The 17558-nt window shown below is 42.5% G+C and overlaps 1 protein-coding gene across 7 annotated transcripts in view; it reads right to left on the reverse strand.

The window, feature by feature from the left end:
• Window positions 1-4133, reverse strand: part of NEO1 (neogenin 1) — a 248202-nt gene extending 244069 nt beyond the window's left edge. For 5 of the 7 annotated variants that reach the window (XM_057543244.1, XM_057543240.1, XM_057543243.1 and 2 more), the window contains exon 1: window positions 3044-3510. In XM_057543244.1, the coding sequence (XP_057399227.1) occupies window positions 3044-3173 (130 nt within the window). In that variant the 5' untranslated portion in view covers window positions 3174-3510. Of the gene's footprint in view, window positions 1-3043; window positions 3511-4008 lie in introns of those variants that run through there. The other 2 variants (XM_057543239.1, XM_057543241.1) reach the window with 2 other exon arrangements.
• Between the last annotated feature and the right edge of the window lie 13425 nt (window positions 4134-17558).

The raw sequence follows: 17558 nt of genomic DNA on the forward strand, positions 1-17558 counted from the left end.
CCTGAAAACAAATGAAGAATTGATCAGAGGAGTATGAGATGAATCAGGAGATAGGGTGACGCCAAAAAAAGGCAGGAGAAGATAAAAAAATTCAAGAAGGTGGGGAGGGTGAAAATTAAAGTTAAATGTACTACATAAAGCAAAGTTTACTAAAAGAAGTTATTCAAAACAGGAATAGACTACCTTGTGAGGTAATGAATCACATCATCAAGTTAATGATTCAGGCAGACAGAGTCACCTATGCCGGATGTTGACAAGAGGATTCTTACCTTAAATGAGAAGTATAGCTACATGACCTCTATAGTACACCTCTGAAGTCTAGGTCAAGGCTAGCCTCAGCATCGTTAGGACATCAAATGTTCTTTTGCAATCTGATCAGAGAATTGGATATTTGATATTCTAAGAAAAGTTTTAAAAAACAATTTCTACATATTTCATGTAACGCAGAAGCAACCAATACTGGATTAAAACTTTTCACTATTTCTGCTCTTGGGATACAAAAAATTGATGCTGAAATGGTAGAAATAGCTGATCTAGTCTACTTCAAACTGATTTCAAATAAGCTCTCACATTGCCTGCCTAACGTTCTCCATTCTGGCATCCCAATCCCACCTGAGCACCATTCCTTAACCTGTTCACTCTGATTAGAGAAGACCTGCAATGCACGGGTGGTTTTGTCATGTCATCTTTCCCTAGGTCCCTGCATATCCTTTCAGTAATCTGCCCCTCCTTGCTTCCTAAAGCCAGACTGTGTGCCTAATCATTTCCAACCCTCTGCCACTGCTGACCATTTTCTATCACCAGTCCTTCTCTCTTGCCTCCACCTCCTCCTGTCTACCCAATGTTGGAAAAACACCCCATTTATCCTGTTGTCCCACATCCTACTGTTCTCCTTTTACTACCAAATATCTCCATACCCTACCACCTAATTCACTGTAATCCCCTACAGAAAGGTATCTCAGCTACCCCTCTACAGAAATTAAAAAATTAAACCAGTTACGAATGACATCTGATTTATTGAAACAGCTTGTTCCATTGCTGCTTACTCCCTTCTCAATCCCCTTGATGTCTCTGCAGCTTGCGAAAGAACTGACCAACCCTTCCTTGCTGCAGTTATTCCTTTCCCTTTTGCAGTGAGGCAGAATGGTTTGTGGAAAGCACTCTGCAAAGGATCAGAAGATCCGTGCTCTAGACCCAACCATACCACTAATTAGCTGTGACTCTCCTCACCTCCACTCCTACTCAGATCTCACTTCTGAGACACCCTGACACCCAGTCTAGGTTAGGTCCCTGCAGTATACGCTTTCTCAAAACCTACTCTTCTCCTCAGTAGTGCTTATCACAACAACTTAATTACTATATAATTAGTGGCTAAATGGCTATCTTTCCTACCCACACGCCAGACGGCAAACTCCATGAAGGCAAAGTGCACATTTCAGCCATGCTTTACACCTCTCATCAGCACAAAATAAAATTAATTAAGAATTAATGTTGAGACAGATGTTATGACTTCCTAAGAGACTTATTTTTTTATTAATCTATAATTACTAGCACTTACAAAATTATTGACAAAACTTTAAGCAGTAACACATACATAATAGGATGAACTACATATAAAATTTTACATGTAAAATTAAATAAGAGTCTTCCAAGATAGTTACATTTTTCTTGCCTATCCACAAGAATAGAAAGGGTTGGATCAGTTACCTACATTTCAGGACCAACATGTGTACTCTAGGCTGAATGTGCAAGTGCAAGTGTGATACTAAAACACTATTGTTTATGTGGCTATTTTGATAATACCCATTGGTACTTCAGGGTTAAAGCATTTAACACTGGCAAAAGCCGTGTGCTACATATACTCTGTAAGTATCAAAAGAAAGCTTTTATCAGCCAAATTACATTGCAGTGTGATTTTAAATATAAACCAGGGAAAAACAAGTAATGGTTTAGGGAGTAGAAGCTGCTACTGTGCCTGACAAGATGACTTTCAAATACAGAAATTTCAGATCTCATGCAAGTAGGTGAAAGTTGTCAAGTTTTATGATACACCACCTTGGTCAAACAATTTAAACAGATTACATGCTAATTTGTCCTTCATTTGCTGAGTGTGTCCCGCTCCTCAATTACACTGTAAGGTCCTTACAGGCAGGTTTGGAGTTTTGTTAATTGGTCCCCTTAAATAAATAGGAATGCAGGTGACTTCAATAATCTATGATATAGAAAACCTGAAAATGGCTTTTGCGGCTAAATATACTTAAATATTCCCACTTGAAAACAACGTACAAGTACTTAAAACCCGATGCTTAGACAATTCCCTAGGTTAAGAGCGGTTAACAGGCTGTATAGTTGTAATTCCCAGGAAAGAACAAGCATTTTCATAACGGAAACACTAACAGATAGAATCACTTGGAGCTGTTCTCCAAGGCGCCCTCATCGTTAAGTCAACACCACTGGTTATGAAGGGACAATCGTGTCCCTCGGACACCCTCTCTCTTCCACAGCCTCGGGGCTACAAATCCTGCACGAGGAGTCCCTCGAGATCAACCAGCGCTTCCCTGAGACTTCAGCTGGGAAATCCCTGGCCAGGGAATGCGGAGTTCAAGCCCCCCTCCCGCTTCCTTTCCTGAAAATTAATGAATTGGCCGTACGATTGTTTATTTAATGAGGTGTGTAGTGGCCTCTACTGGTGCTTGTGTGAGCACAAGAATGTCCCACTCTTACAAGTGGGATGAGCCTGGGGGAGGGGAGGGAGGCGAGGGGTGAACCTGCCTCCGGGTACAAAGCGCAGAACTGTAGCCCGGAGCCCCCGATGCGCCCCCACGGCCGCCCCTCCCCCGGCAGCGCCCCCGCCTGCCCACTTCACTCTCTACCCTGCGCGACCCCCTTTCTCCTCGGCAACCCGAGACGAGGCAGAGAAGTTCCTACACGTTTCCTCCTGGATCCTAAACAAAAACACCGCAGCGGCCGCTGCCGGTGCCGGTGCCGCGCCCCCGCCCCCACCCCGCGCCTCCCGGTCCCGCACCCCGCGGCCGCCGCTTACCTGGGAACTGCGGCGGGGAGCCGCTCCTGGCGGCCGCGGCGCCCGACGCCCGGCGCTCGAGCAGCAGCAGGCAGCAGAGCCAGAAGGAGGAGGTGCTGAGGAGTCGCCGGGCTCTCCGCTCCGCCGCCATCTCTTCCCCGCGAGCGGCGGCGGCGGCAGCGCGGCGGAGCCCTCGCCTCCTTCCCTCCCGCGCGCCTCAGCCAGTCCCTCGCTGCAGGCTAGGCTCCCGCGGCCGCCGCCGCAGCCGCTGCTCCAGCCCGGCCCGGCCCGGCCCGCGCGGCCCCTCTCGCGGGAGGGAAGACTCGGGGGCGCCTCCCTCCTGCAGCGGGGAGGAGAGAGGAGGAGAGCGGAGAGCGGGGAGTCACTACATTCCGGGGCGGGGAGGTGGGTCCTTCTCCAGGTTCCAGGCGCCGCCACCCACCGCCGACTCCGGCTCCACACAGCAGCGCAAGGGGGGCGGAGACCACGGGCGGCAGGGGTGGGGGGCGGGGACCCGGGGCGCGCACCCCCGCGCACGCGCAGGCGCGCGCCTCCCTCGCCCACACCCCCTCGGCTCCGCGCGCGGCCCGCCCCCGCTCCAATCCCGGCTGCCGCCTCGCGGGCCGCGGCGGCGGGCATGCTCCCCTCCCCCTTCTCCCCGGAGCCGGGGACAGGCGCGGGGAGCGCGCGTCGAGCGCTGCTGCTGGCGTCAGGGAAACCCCGGAGAAGCGGATCCTCCTCCCCCTCCTCCTCCTCCTGGCCTCCTCGCACCGGGGAGAAATTCCCCCCGCCTCACCTCTCCAGACGCCTCTGGCTACGGAGACCTGAGGGCGAGAGGCGCTCCGAGCCCGGGCTTGTCCGGGAGGCCGGAGCAGGCGCGCACCTCTTTCAGCCTGGGCCCAGGGCCCCTATATAGGGCCTCAGAGGAAGCCGAATGGCCTCCGGGAGGAAACCTGGGTGCGCAGAGGGTCGGCGTGGGGACTTACGTGCCAGCCAAAAACAATAGCGATCCCTCCTGGCTCTTGCTGGGACCTGGCGCGGCTCCCGTGGGAGGGGGCCCGCTGCCCCGCCGCTGACCTCCCGCTTCCCGGCCGGGCCGCCCTCGCCGCGAGCTTACCCAGGAGAGTGCCGGGTCCGCCCGGACCGCTGGATCCGCCCCCCCACCCGCGGCTCTCCGCTCGGGTCCAGGGAACCAGGGCGCAGACAAAGGTGCCGGGTGTCCATTCCACCAGCCAGTGCGGGGATCTAAGCCGAGCCCCATGACTCCCCAGGGCTGATCCTCGAGCTGTAACTGAGACCTTTTACCTCTACTTTTGCGGGCCACCTCGCATTTTCGTACCTGGAAATAAACGTCTCTTCGCTGGTAAAGCGGGAGCAGGAGGGATGTGATTTTAAACCACTTGGTAATCGTGAGGCAGCACCCAGGCTACCCAAAGTTAGGAGAAAGCAGTTTGGAGTTATACTGCTGATGAGAATACTGAAAATCTTATAAGTTACACCCATGGAAAATATTTTGAGAAAATTTTGTTGTGTTGGTTATGCACTTGGAGAGTCATGTTTGATTGTTAATATGAGTTGGATTTTTATTCACTGTTCCGTATACCCAATAACCAAAATGTGTTGCTTTCCGCAAGTAGATGGCTAGTTCTCTGACTTCCACAGCCCTCTGTGCCTTCTCGTAATTACTTTCTTCAGTTATTTTCTTTTATTCTCAAGTGGCAGAAAGCAGTGTGAGGTTTGCGGTAACATTGGGAGGGATAAGCTCAGAATCCTCATAAAACCTCTCAGACCTTCAAAACGGTGGAATCAGGAACCCTTTGAAACAATTGACGCTTAAAAGAGCAAACACAGCCTTATTGTTTTCCACTAGGGAAACAATTTAAATATCTTTTTGTTTTGGTTAGACTTGTTAACCAGCAAAAATATTTCCTAAATACCCCTGATTGACCAGTTACGTTAGAAATAGATTACCTCCCAATTACTTCACAAGTATTTGCTTAATTAACCTTTAATAATCACATCATTATTCAGTTTTCTGAGGTAATTAATGAGAAAGCTCTTTGGAAACTGTAAATTGCCTGGCAAATGTTAATATTCAGTCATCTTTTCTAAGTCTGGAAAATTTTCATTGTATCATAAGTATAAAATGCATAATGTGACTTTGAAAAGGAAACTTGCATTTATCTCCAAGTTTGAAAAATAAATGAGTTGTGGCTAATAAAGTAATCAGATTGATTTTCATGTATGACCTTTGTGAACTCTCTAGTTAATTTATCAGTCCACTGTGTGTATCAGGGTTAAATCAGAAGTTTAAAGCACCTTCTGTAAAATAGGGTGACCGAATCGTATATTGCTGGCTTGTGCTTAAATCACAGTTTTAACAAAACCCACTCTAATAAACCACTAATAAATGAAGCCCCAGATTAAAAATTACAGATTTTATAACAGTTCAAGAGTGAGATTGTAAAGTAACCCAGACACACACTTGAATTCAGATCCTTCACCTTGTTTCAACGTAACTGACATTGTAGACATTCCCTTTAAAAATCATCATTTGGAGTAATTAATCTCTCCTTTCTTTAGTAAGGCATCTCTGAGAAAACATTTTCTTAGGCACCTTATTTATCATTTTCATTCTCCAAACAAGATTTCCAACTAATACATCAATCCACATTTACACGGCTAGCCAACGTATTTTTATGTAGTCTAAACTATTAATCTACAAAGTGATATTAAACCATTCATGAAATTAACACTTTTTTTCATCTAAGTAAAGTTAGAACGTGAGACCCATGTTCAAGGAATAGTGCACAAAGAAACTTTTACAGCAAAGAAAACAGACTGGCCATTGTGTTAGTGTAAGTTATCAAAGTGCAGGCCAAAAATAACTAGAGCAAATATTCTTGTGAAATTTATTCTAAGTACTATAATATAAAAATTAAAAATTAATAAAGCCTATGAATATAAAACTTGGTAAGAGTCTTATTCTCTATAGTGAAAGGCTTATTTTCCAACTTTAGAGAGGCAATATAGTTCAGTGTTTAATTGCTGGCAGTAATTAGATTCTGCAGCTGATTCCCTGGCTGAATCCCAGTATCCAAGGTAGAGAAGAAAGCTAGCTCCCTGACAAGTAGATCCCAGTACAGAACATTCCCAAGTCACAGCAGTTTTAAACTAGGAATTACCCAGGTCTTAAGAACATGATTTTCTTCTGCATAGATGTTGACATTTTTACATTTGCTCTTTACATTCCACTAGGTAAGAATGTTTATTTCTCCCTTTCTCGTCCAAAAGCCACCTGTTCTAGGGAGCCATCTCTAATTAAGCCCAGTTAAGAAGGATATGTGCTCCTTAAGGACAAAGCCTTCACAGTATTAATTTTGCTTGTTACACGTTGCTTTAGTTCATCACACATCTTTAGTTCAACAACAATCTATTGACTCAACAAATATTACTGAGGACCTCTTATTTGCCAGATATGCTGGGTACTGGGATAACAAAATTATTGCTTCTTTCATTTAATATTTATAATGCACTTCGTATGTCTCAGGTCCTGCCCTCTCTTAGGGGAATGCAATGGTGAGCCAGATAGACAAGGTTCCCGGCCTAGCAGGAAAGATAAACAATTGTAACAAAGAAGTGTGAAGAGTGTTATGGTAGGGAAAGATAAGGAGTGTGGGAAAACATAGTAAGAGCATCTAATCTCACTAAATTGTGGGGGGAGGGGCGCTAGGGAGGAAAGAGGAGGAGGGCTGGGGAATTAGAGAAACAGCATGAGTCTCTAAATTGAGACGAATGTGGAAGAAGAAGGGAAGGACTTGACTACTCCTGCAGTGGGAATTGACATCAGATTTGCATTTTAGAAGGATTACTCAGGCTGCTTCAAGGAGTGTAGGGTAAAAGGAGACAAGACCAAGAAAACCAGTTTAGATTTTTGTTAACAGTAGTCTGGGGAGGAAATGTGGGTGGCCTGGAGTAAAACAGAGGGAATTAAGAGAAGCGAACAGATAAGAGAGAGATTTAAGAGATAGAAACCACAGGGGTGTGTGGGAGAGAGGAGACATGGGTGATAGATTTCAGCTTGGGCCACTGAATGAAGGTGGTGACATTCACTGAGAAGGGACCAAGGAAGAGGAGTAGATTGGAGGCACTGTGAGTTTAACTTTGGACAAGTTTAAGTTGTCTATGTGATATTTGAGGAGAAATATCAGTAAACTGTTATTTGCGTCTGTAGTTTAGCAGGGAGAACTGGGCCAGAGAGAGAGGTGAGTCATCAGTTTATACCATATATTCCCAGATATAAGGTGCCTTTGAATACAGGGAGAGACCCCATTTTCCCAAATAAAATCCATCCACCTAATACAACTTTGTGGTCAACTTGCATGTATAAATTTTTAGAGATATAGATGAAATAATCAAGGATCTACTTATAATGTTCACTGTATTAATTTAATTATACTTAAATACTTTAAGTTACATATTATATAAAATGTAATTTTTAAAATAATTTTATTGAAACTCCTCACAGTGATTTATGATCACCAGGGTCACATTTTGAATCTCTGACATAGTTCTTAAGGACAGTCATCTTCACTTCCACCTAAGTTTTTGACCCTATATGTGGTGTTGTCACTGGGAATTTTATTCCAGGCCGCTGTATCTAATCACATTATATCATTCATCCTGTAATTGTATTCACTATCATATCGTCTTCCATATCATCTTTCAAAGGCTTGTTTACAAGGACATCAAATATTTGCAAATGTGAAGGAATTTCTCTAGAACTAATTTCTATATCTGTGTTAAATTTCCTTCTTTCCTTTCTTACCAATTCTGTCAGGTGACTTCTATATGAACATTGAATGAGATCATTGCATGCTAATGTGTCTTCCCCCAAAGAGCATTTTGTTATTCAAGGACTTTTTAAGGGTCAGAAAATAAGGTGACTCCCTCAAGAGATTATTGTGTGCTGGAAGAAGGCAGGTGTTGGTCTTATATTCAGGTATGTATGGTAATGCCAAGAAAGTGGTTGAGATTGTCCCAGGAAAGTTGAGGACAGAAAGGAGGATTGAGGACTAGGACCAAACCCAAGGAACACCAATATGTTTAAAGTATAGAACAGAAAGAGGAACTTGCAAGGAAACAGACATGTAAAAGAAAACCAGAAGCATATAGTATCACAAAAGCCAAGGAAAGAAAGTGTTTCAGGAATACAGGAGCAGTCAGTAGTGTCATGTGCTCCTGAGAGGTCAAGTAAGGTAAGACCTGAAAAACACCCATTGAATTTGGTGATAAGGTGGTCATGGACAACCTTAGTAAGTGCAGTTACAGCAGAGAGTAAGGCCACCTGATTGCTACAGCTTGTCACTGAGTATGAACAACTTCTTCAAGGAAAAAGGAGGAAGAAAGAGTTGTGAAATCTAGGATTTTGTTGAGAGGGCTGTGGACTTCAATGCTAATATAAGGAGCAAATATAGCAGGAAGTGTTGAAGATTCAAGAGAGAAAGGGAATAATTGATAGCTGTAGAAACAGCATAGTAGATAATTTGGCAGCTGTAATTCAGTAAAGCCCGTGATTATCTGACCTCAGTAGTCTCAGGCAACTGGCAATAGGCAAAAAGGACTTCACAGAACAGAGTTACACCCTGGCCTTGTGGTTTCCAGGCAGCTTTCAGCTGTATTTGAGCATGTTCCCTTCTCATGACACCTTAATGAAGACTGAAAATAAGAGGCAGTATTCTGACATTCGCTACCCAGTCCTCTAAAATTCTATCCTCAAAGTATACATGGTTGGGTTCCATCAGACAGCAGTCACAAAACAAGGCAGTCCAGCTTTCCAGTAAGAATGACAGGATCTTGCTTTTTGATTGCAAGTAACAAAAACCTAAAACAAAATACTATCTTAAGCAGAAAGAAATTTTAATGGAAGAACCCTGGAATCTTAGAGCAAGGACGCAGCCGGACCTCAGGAATAGAACCAGAGCCTAGAGCACCTTAAAGAACCCAGAAAGTCTTCTTTTGGAAAGTGCCTTGCCTCTGTACATATCTCTGAATCTGCCTCAGCTTCACTCTTGTTGCAGAATGGCTTTCTGTGTGTCTTGGTCCACATCACAGAAAACGGCCACTACCATCAACTTCCAAGTTACTCTGTTGCCGTGTGATGCTGACTGTCAGTCCCAATTACAAACTTCCCAGTGAAAGGATTGATTGACAATCTTGGTTTAGATGCCCACTCCAAATCATTCGGGGAGTAATATGACAGCTCGCATTGTAACCAAATAAATAAAGGAGGAATGTGCAATTCATGGAAAAGAGGTGCCAAACAATTCCATAGGCATTATGGCAGCTGGGTTCTATTTGTCGCTATATCTCAATTGCCCAGCCTGGTACCTGGTGTTTAATAAACATTTGTCTAAGGAATAGATATTTGATGTTGATATAAAGATTTTTTTAATTATGGAAGGGAATTTAGATATAGGTCAAGGGATTTGCTTGGATGGGAAGAGCCAGAAAAGAAGGAGGCAAAGATGGGTATAGGCAAATAGGGTTGTAAGAAGATACAAAATTTGTCCTTGAGCATCTTGATATTCTTTCTCCGTGAAGTAGGCAACAAGGCCATCTGCTGCAAGAAGAGAAGGGTTGTGGTAGGGTGTTTGAGGAGAGTGGTAAATGTTTGAAAGAGTCACAGAAGGGTTTAAGAGAAAGAACTATATACATATATGAGCCCAGCTGAAATTATCAGTAGTAATAATATATTTGTGATTTTTCTCCATCAGGCAATGCATGGTAAGAAGAGAGATGGTAGATGGTTGCAATGACCCAGTTTTTAAGAGTAGGTGAAGAAGCAAAAGGACAAGGGACTGAGGCACTCAAGGATTCTGAAAAGTGAATTTATTGAAGTGGTAAATCATGTGGTTTAGTCTACATAGGGAAGGAAATAAATCGAAAATGGGCAGAATGACTAAGATAAAAGGAGAGTGTCCAGGAATTGGAACACTCAAGAAAACCGAAGAGTAAATGCACTATGTATGAGAAACGAAGCAGGAGCATAAAAGAGAAGATTATGTATTCAACACTAGAAGTTTACTGTTTCAGAAGAGTTAAGGAAACCGAGAAACTTTTAGATAGTAGTCCTCGGTGCATTGCCTTGGGGTGCATTACTCATATGTGTTGGAAGTGTTGGGAGTTTCTTTCTTACTGCTCTGGACTCAGCTCCATCCAGTTGCCTGCATTGAGCTTGCATATGATAAACACACACACACACATACCAAGCTGCTTTCCACAAAAGATTTGAAGTGGCCAAAAAAAGAGATTACCAGAGGTGGTGATGTAATTAGATAACAGAATTAAGCAGTGACTCAAGCAGAGATTACCAGGCTCCTTATTCCAAGTTATAACCCCCGGCACGTGCACAGACAGCTCTCCAACACTAGGAAGCTGAAGTAGGCAACATTAAAAACCCCAAGAAGCTTATTTATTCCTTTAGCTTATGTTCTATATAAGGGTCACCTGTGTTTTGGTCCCTTTTTCTCAGCCCTGCTGGGCCATCCTGAGCTGAGAAACTCCCACACAGAAGACACCCCCAACCTTACCACTAATTGGGAAACAAAAGAGAGTTGCCTCTTTCCAGGTTTCAATGGGAGGAAGGAATCAATGGGAATGTTATTCTGTATTGGTCTTTTTCTGCCCTGCATGTTGCCATGCAATCTCCTCCTAGGTGTTGAAGGTGGTGGGGAGGGAGAAGGAGGAGAGCAGAGGCAGTGTCACCAAGAGATGGGTCATCCACAAGGCCAATGAAGTCACCCAGGATGCTAGGCATGGAGTGGAGAGAAAGAGTGCAAGCCACTCTACACATAAGATATTTGAAAAGTGACTCAGATGTCAGTCATTAGATGACCAAAAAAAAAGACAGTGAACTGGCTGCCTGGATGCTATGATTCTCAAAATCAAACAGAATTCCTGTTTTGCTTGGGATTTTTTGTTTTTGCCCCAAAACATAAGCAAAATGTTGAGAAATGACAGTGGAGGCCCAGGTGAATATTAACACCACCTCCTGGTCACTTGAGATCTGAACAAATGAGGTCCACAGAAGTGGCCTCAGGAGAGACAGTCAGCTTTCAAATAAAGCAGGAGATAGAGGGAGTCCCTGTGCAGAGACTGGGGGAATGGAGGCATTTGTTTACCATCCAGTGGGACTTCCAGGGGAACAGAGGAAATGGTTAGGATGGAGGGTCGGCACTGAGAGCTTGCATCAATGAGGAGGAAGCACAGAACATTTTAAAATAAGCCTGCAGGACAATGACCGTTAGGATGAGGGGTTCTGACTCAGTGGCGACACTAAGCCGATGTATCATGTTGAGGTCTGTAGACTGTGAGGAGCGCAGCCCAGCCTGACACAGCCTTTGGTGTTTGGGTCAGTAGGTGGAGGCCCAAGGGCCAGAGGAGGGCCAGTCTGTTGGCTCCTCGCATGAGGGTTCTAGATCCCTCACACACACCTTCAGGTGGACAACCAAGAACTATAGCAGCTGGGGCAACACTGCAGGAGCAGTAGTGACCCAAGGGCAAATGTAAGAGAGGTTCCTCCACCCCAGAAGTTCAAGGGTGCTGCTCCTAGGAGGGAAAGCCTCCCTGCCACTTAGGTCAGGTAGTCTCAAACACAGAGTCACCCAGGGACTGTGTTTAAACAAACACAGATTCCTAGACCTCACCCCAATCCTCTTGAATTAGAAACTCCCAGGGGTGGGACCTAGGAATCTGTATTTTTGAGAAGTCACTCAGTGACTTTCTGTATAGGAGGAACTTAAGGGTGGTGATGTAATTAGGTAACAGAAGTAAGCAGTGACTCAAAGTATAATCAGCTTTATAGATTTTCATATGCTTAAGCCCAAACTTATATAATTATACTAAAATAAATCAAAACATTCTCTTATAGTTCCTTATTTTTAGCACTTTTGCTTTTTCTCCTCTCTTTATCCTGCTTGTCATTGTTTTCATTTGAAATCATACCCTCTTATCATTGGTGATTTTAAAAACTGTCCCTTTTGGTGTTGCATTTATCATATTTTCCAATATTAAAGAAATGCATCTTATGGAACACCTGAAAATGTCAAAAGTAAATAGAAGAGGAAAATCACCTGTATTCCCTTTTCCCACACCATTCTGAAGGTTTAGCTGTATCTCCTTCCATTTTTATTTCTCTACACAAAGTTTCTTTTTCTATATTTGTAATCATAACATATATAGAAAAAGAAACTTTATAAGCTTTTCTATATGTACTTTCTTAAACTAGTTTCTAATTTTGTAGGAAACTAGCGTAGGAAAATTCGTTATACTTACATATGTATCCTGCTCTCTTAAACTTATTATTTCATCATAAATACTTCCCATGTTATACATTATTATTCTTAAAACTGTAGGTAATAGCTTCACAATATTATATTAGGTAGGTAAATCATGATTATCTAAACCATTTCTTATTGTTGGACATTTGGAGTTGTTCATTCATTCCACAAATATTTATCAACTTCCTACTATGTGCTGGGCAGGGTTCTGGAGCCTGGAAATACAGTAGTAAAGAAAGTAGGTAGGGACTTCCCTGGTGGTGCAGTGGTTAAGAATCTGCCTGCCAATGCAGGGGACACGGGTTCGAGCCCTGGTCCAGGAAGATCCCACATGCCGCGGAGCAACTAAGCCCATGTGCCACTACTACTGAGGCTGTGCTCTAGAGTCTGTGAAGCACAACTGCTGAAGCCTGCGAGCCGAGAGCAGAGAGCCTGTGCTCCGCAACAAGAGACGCCCCCGCAATGAGAGGCCCGCGCACCGCAACAAAGAGTAGCCCCCGCTCGCCGCAACTAGAGAAAGCCCCCGACGTGCAGCAACAAAGACCCAATGCAGCCAAAGATAAATAAATACATAAATTTATTATAAAAAAAAAAAGAAAGTAGGCACATTCTCACGGGGCTTACATTCTAGTGGGGGAAGACTGGCAAAAAACAAAAGTCAGATGATAATAAATGCCATAAAAATAAAACAGGGAAAGGGGGCTAGAAGATGACAGGGCTGCTATTTTATAGAGCACAGTTAGCACAAATAATGCTGCAGTGAGTAGATTAATTTACAGTACTTTCAACTTCTTCAAATTATTTTGTCACAATAATTTACCAGTGAAAGATTTACTGCGTCAAGAAGTGTGGATATTTTCATATTCTTGATACATACTCAATTACATTCCAAAGGGTTATGGCAATCTGTATTCCCACCTTTGCAGCGCCATCATTGAGTTTTTACACTATTTTATAATCTTTGCTTATTTGGATTTCTTGTTGATTTGAATGATTTTAAAGAGCACAAAATTAACTTTTATCATATTTGCTGAAAATAACATTTCCAGATTCTTGACTCAATTTTGGTGGTGTGTTGCTTTCTCTTTCCATAACCACCATTTGTCCCAACACTCTTCGCTGAATGATATTTTCCTCATACATTGATTTGTGCGGTTACATTTATCATATATAGTACTAACATTTTAAGTACATCAGGATCTGTTTCAAGGTTATTTACCTTGTTCATTTATCCGTCTATTTTGAGTTAATACCACACTGTTTTAACTATGCAAGTGTAAGACATTCTAATATCTGGCCCGGCTAATTCTCCCTCATTATGCTTACCTTTAGTATATATTTTTTGTTTTCTTTATAGTTTTTCTTCTAAGTAAATTTTATACTAATTTGATCAAATATTCATCCCAGTCGGCTCCCTACCATTTTTGCATTTTTGATGCCATTAGGAATGATATTTCCTTTTTCATCACATTTTAATACATTATTGCTGTTACACAGGCTACCTATTGATTTTTGTGTATTTATCTAATCCTACCATTTTATTGAACTCTTTTTACCAATTCAAATAGCTTTTTAATGGAATCTCTTTGGTTTTATAGATATATAATTCATTTTCCCTTCTCTTTCTAACAGGTTTTACTCTGTGTTCTTGATAATATGTTATTTGATGTTTTAGGATTTATTACTGTTATGCTTTTATTTTGAAATACACCTCTTATCAAAATAACATTAGACTCTTTACTGAATGGCTTTGGCTTTGAATTTTACTTTCTTTATGTTTATTTATGCCTAATATATCTTTGCTTTGCTTTTATTTTTAAATTTTATCCTTTTTGTTTTAGCTTTGTATAGTGGACACTTGTGGGAGTGCTTGTCATTCACCCATTCTCTTCCAAGCACTTGGTGCTACCATGTCAGTTCAGTGTGACCCTATTTCCTGGCCACAGCTGACTGGGCTTGACGTAGACAGCTCACCTGAGATTGGCCAATCATGGCACCCTAATGCACTGGCCATATTTGATTGGTTCATGTATGTGTACCTGACCTAAATGGAGTCCATAAGGGACTCTTTGACTTGAATCCTGAAAGAATGAGTCTAGTTTCTTTCTGGTGGTTTAGAGTCTAAAATTCTAAAACCAGAAACTGTCCAAGGCCATATTTTTCAGCATGTCCAGCAAAAGAGAATGAAGCTGATATACAGAAGCTCAGCAACAATGAATAGGTGAATGTCATCCAAGTCCTCAGTTTCTGGTGTTTCTGAGGTACAGCTGCATCTCTGCACCTAGAGTTGTTCAACAATACTTGCAATCAAAAGATTCCTAGCTAATATAATATATACCTTTGTAACCAGCTGAGATTCACTGTTGAAGCAGGAATGCAAGTGAGATAGCTTTCCAATTTCTCAAGGTGATAAATAATTGTTTTTGATGTTATATTGGCCAGATCAGTTCATCAGGGAACTAAGAGAGGGAAGAATACAATACATTAGTTTAGGTTAACTAGGTCCCATTCCCCTCACCTCTTTTTCCACCAATTCTCCCACTGGATCGAGGTCATAGGTGGTCTGGTCACAATGTGACCACTTTTCCAGAGCACATATCTGGGCAGCAGCCAATTAGTTTCATGGCCTCTGGATGAAGTGAGAGGAAAAGAGACTAGATTGATAGCCTTTGAGAATAACCTACTCCCCTTCTAAAACATGCCCTGCAGTGCTATCTCCAGGACTGTCAGCTTGTACCTTTTGCCAGATAAAGGTAGTTAGAGAAGAAAAAGAATCACTTCAGGGAACTGACTTTCCAAAAGGAACATCCGTCCTGTCACCTCCCAACATTCTTAGGGAATTGATGGTCAAAGTCACACTCTCCAGGCACGTGACACTGAGGGGTACTGATCCTAGATGAAAACGGAATCAAAGACTACCACATTTCCCTGACAGTTAAGCCACCAAGAATGTCAAGATCTGTACGTCTGCTTTCAGGACGATGGAGTCATCGTTTTGGATAGTTTTAGTCCCTTACTAGCAGCTTAGAAATCAAATTACTCGGCTGACTGCCAGAGGCTCTAGCTCACCGACTGAACCACTAAATCAGACTAATTGAGGTAGCAAATATGCCTGAATAGTGCTTCCTTGAGAAAACGCAACCTTCAGAAGCCACAACATTTACTTGCGATTTGGCTGGACATATTGACAGCTAAGCATTTCTGAGGCTGCCTTTGATTTGTATTGATTAAAAGAAATACGGAACGAATTTTAAGAGTCCAAATGTACCTTTGCCCTGATTCAAACACAAATGGAAACACCAGATGGAAATTTGTAAGTAGAATACAAACCTAGCCCAAGTCAGTAACAATTGAGAGCATTTATTGCCTGACAGCCACTTTCAGACTCATATAAAATGATCTGAGGGGTTTGGTGTAGTTCATAATATGCCAAATGTCAATGGCACAAATGCCTTCTAGAAATTATTACAGTTGTTTGGCTACTGTGTTGACAGTCTCAGCAAGACAAATAAGAAGTATAAGGTTACCAACAGCATACATTCCTTTCTCAGTCTTAGATGTGGTGCTCTGAAGACAAAAATGAGGTGAGGACATACAACTTTTACTATTTCAGCCAACTTGACGGATATCTTCAAAATGTTCAGTTTAGCTCTTTTAATCACAGTGAAGCAAACATTAAGGGAGAAAAATCAGAGGATTCCTTTAATAATTGGATTGTAAAGTTAATGGCAAGAAGGAAATGTTGTAATATAATTCAATATGATATAATGCAAAAGGAATCCACTGGAAGTGTGTGACGGCACACGGAAGGAAGACATTTTCCTGAGGATTGCCATGTGCTGTTATTTTCATCAATGCTTTGGACCCTAAAATGAGCTCAAAGATGTTTAGATTTTATTTTAAATGTATTATTCATACACCAAATAGCAAATTAAAAATAACATTACTGCCCAATCCTTTTTCGCCAACACAAAAATTCTAAGAGAAAGAAAGGGTAACCATGGCAAGTAGAATAGTTCAGCCACAACTCAAAATAATTGAACTTTTTGTGCGCCTAGCTTTACCACTCACTCACTAGTTTACTTTCATAGATTATCCAAATTCCCTGTAGCTACATGTGCCAGATTCCAGAGATACTTCAACAACTATGAATGCAATGAGGTGGACCATATCAATGTAGAAAGTAATCTACGAACTACATAGTTCATTTTTCTTCCTCTGACTTTGGTACTGAAAGATACTTTATGAGGAAACATGATTTTCTTCCAGAGGGTCAGCCCTGAATATCCGCAGCTTCCTTGATCGTCCATTATGAACTATTTGCTCATTTTTCTATGTCCTGAGAGAGTAATTCTCCTAAAGCACAGCTCCAAGAGGCAGCATGGATGAATTAGAGGAAAAGAAGGTATAACACAAGTCAGGAGGCCAAAGCTTGGCTTCCTGCTCTACTCTAGTTGAACTTGCTTATTATTACTTCATCTGTTTCCAATACAGCTAGACTCTGAGTGCCGCTGAGGCATGAAGAGTATCTCCACTGGGTTACAGGTGAAGCTGAGATGCTGATTTCCTCAGCCCTTGGGGTGGCTGAGTGGTCACAAGCATACTCAGTAGAATGTTCAACCCCAGCATGTTGTAAACATATTATCAGTTTCTGTAAGATCCAAGATATTAAAAACACTGGGTTTACTAATATTGACATTTCTCAGTCTAGAAATACAAAGGCTAAAATAGGACCAAAACTTTAAAAAGATATGGTGTGAACACAGTGACAACTCACCCTTCTTGGGTTTCCTGTTCTGCTCTGACATTCCTCCTGTCCATTTTCCTTATAGCCATCATAAAGATGATTCAAAACACATGTCCTCCTTCAATCCCATCAGTGATGCCAATTGTCTACAGGGAAATGTCAAAACATGGCCTATCAGATCCATCTTACTCTAGCCTCCGTCTACTTTCCAAGGCTCATCTCCAATACTGCCACCCGAAACCCTGCAGCACTATCACATAGCTTCTAGCTCCTTAGTTATCCCATGCTTTTTCACGCCTCCATGCTTTTGCTCAAGCTGTGCCCTCTGATTAGAATGTGTATGCCTGGTAAATTCCAAGTCCTCTTTCATATATCAACTCTTCTAGGAAGCTTTCCTTGCCCCAAACCCCATACTCCCACAATCCCACCATCATACAGCTCCCTCCTT

The sequence above is a fragment of the Balaenoptera acutorostrata genome, chromosome 3, assembly GCF_949987535.1.
Source record: "Balaenoptera acutorostrata chromosome 3, mBalAcu1.1, whole genome shotgun sequence".
Lineage (NCBI taxonomy): Eukaryota > Metazoa > Chordata > Mammalia > Artiodactyla > Balaenopteridae > Balaenoptera > Balaenoptera acutorostrata.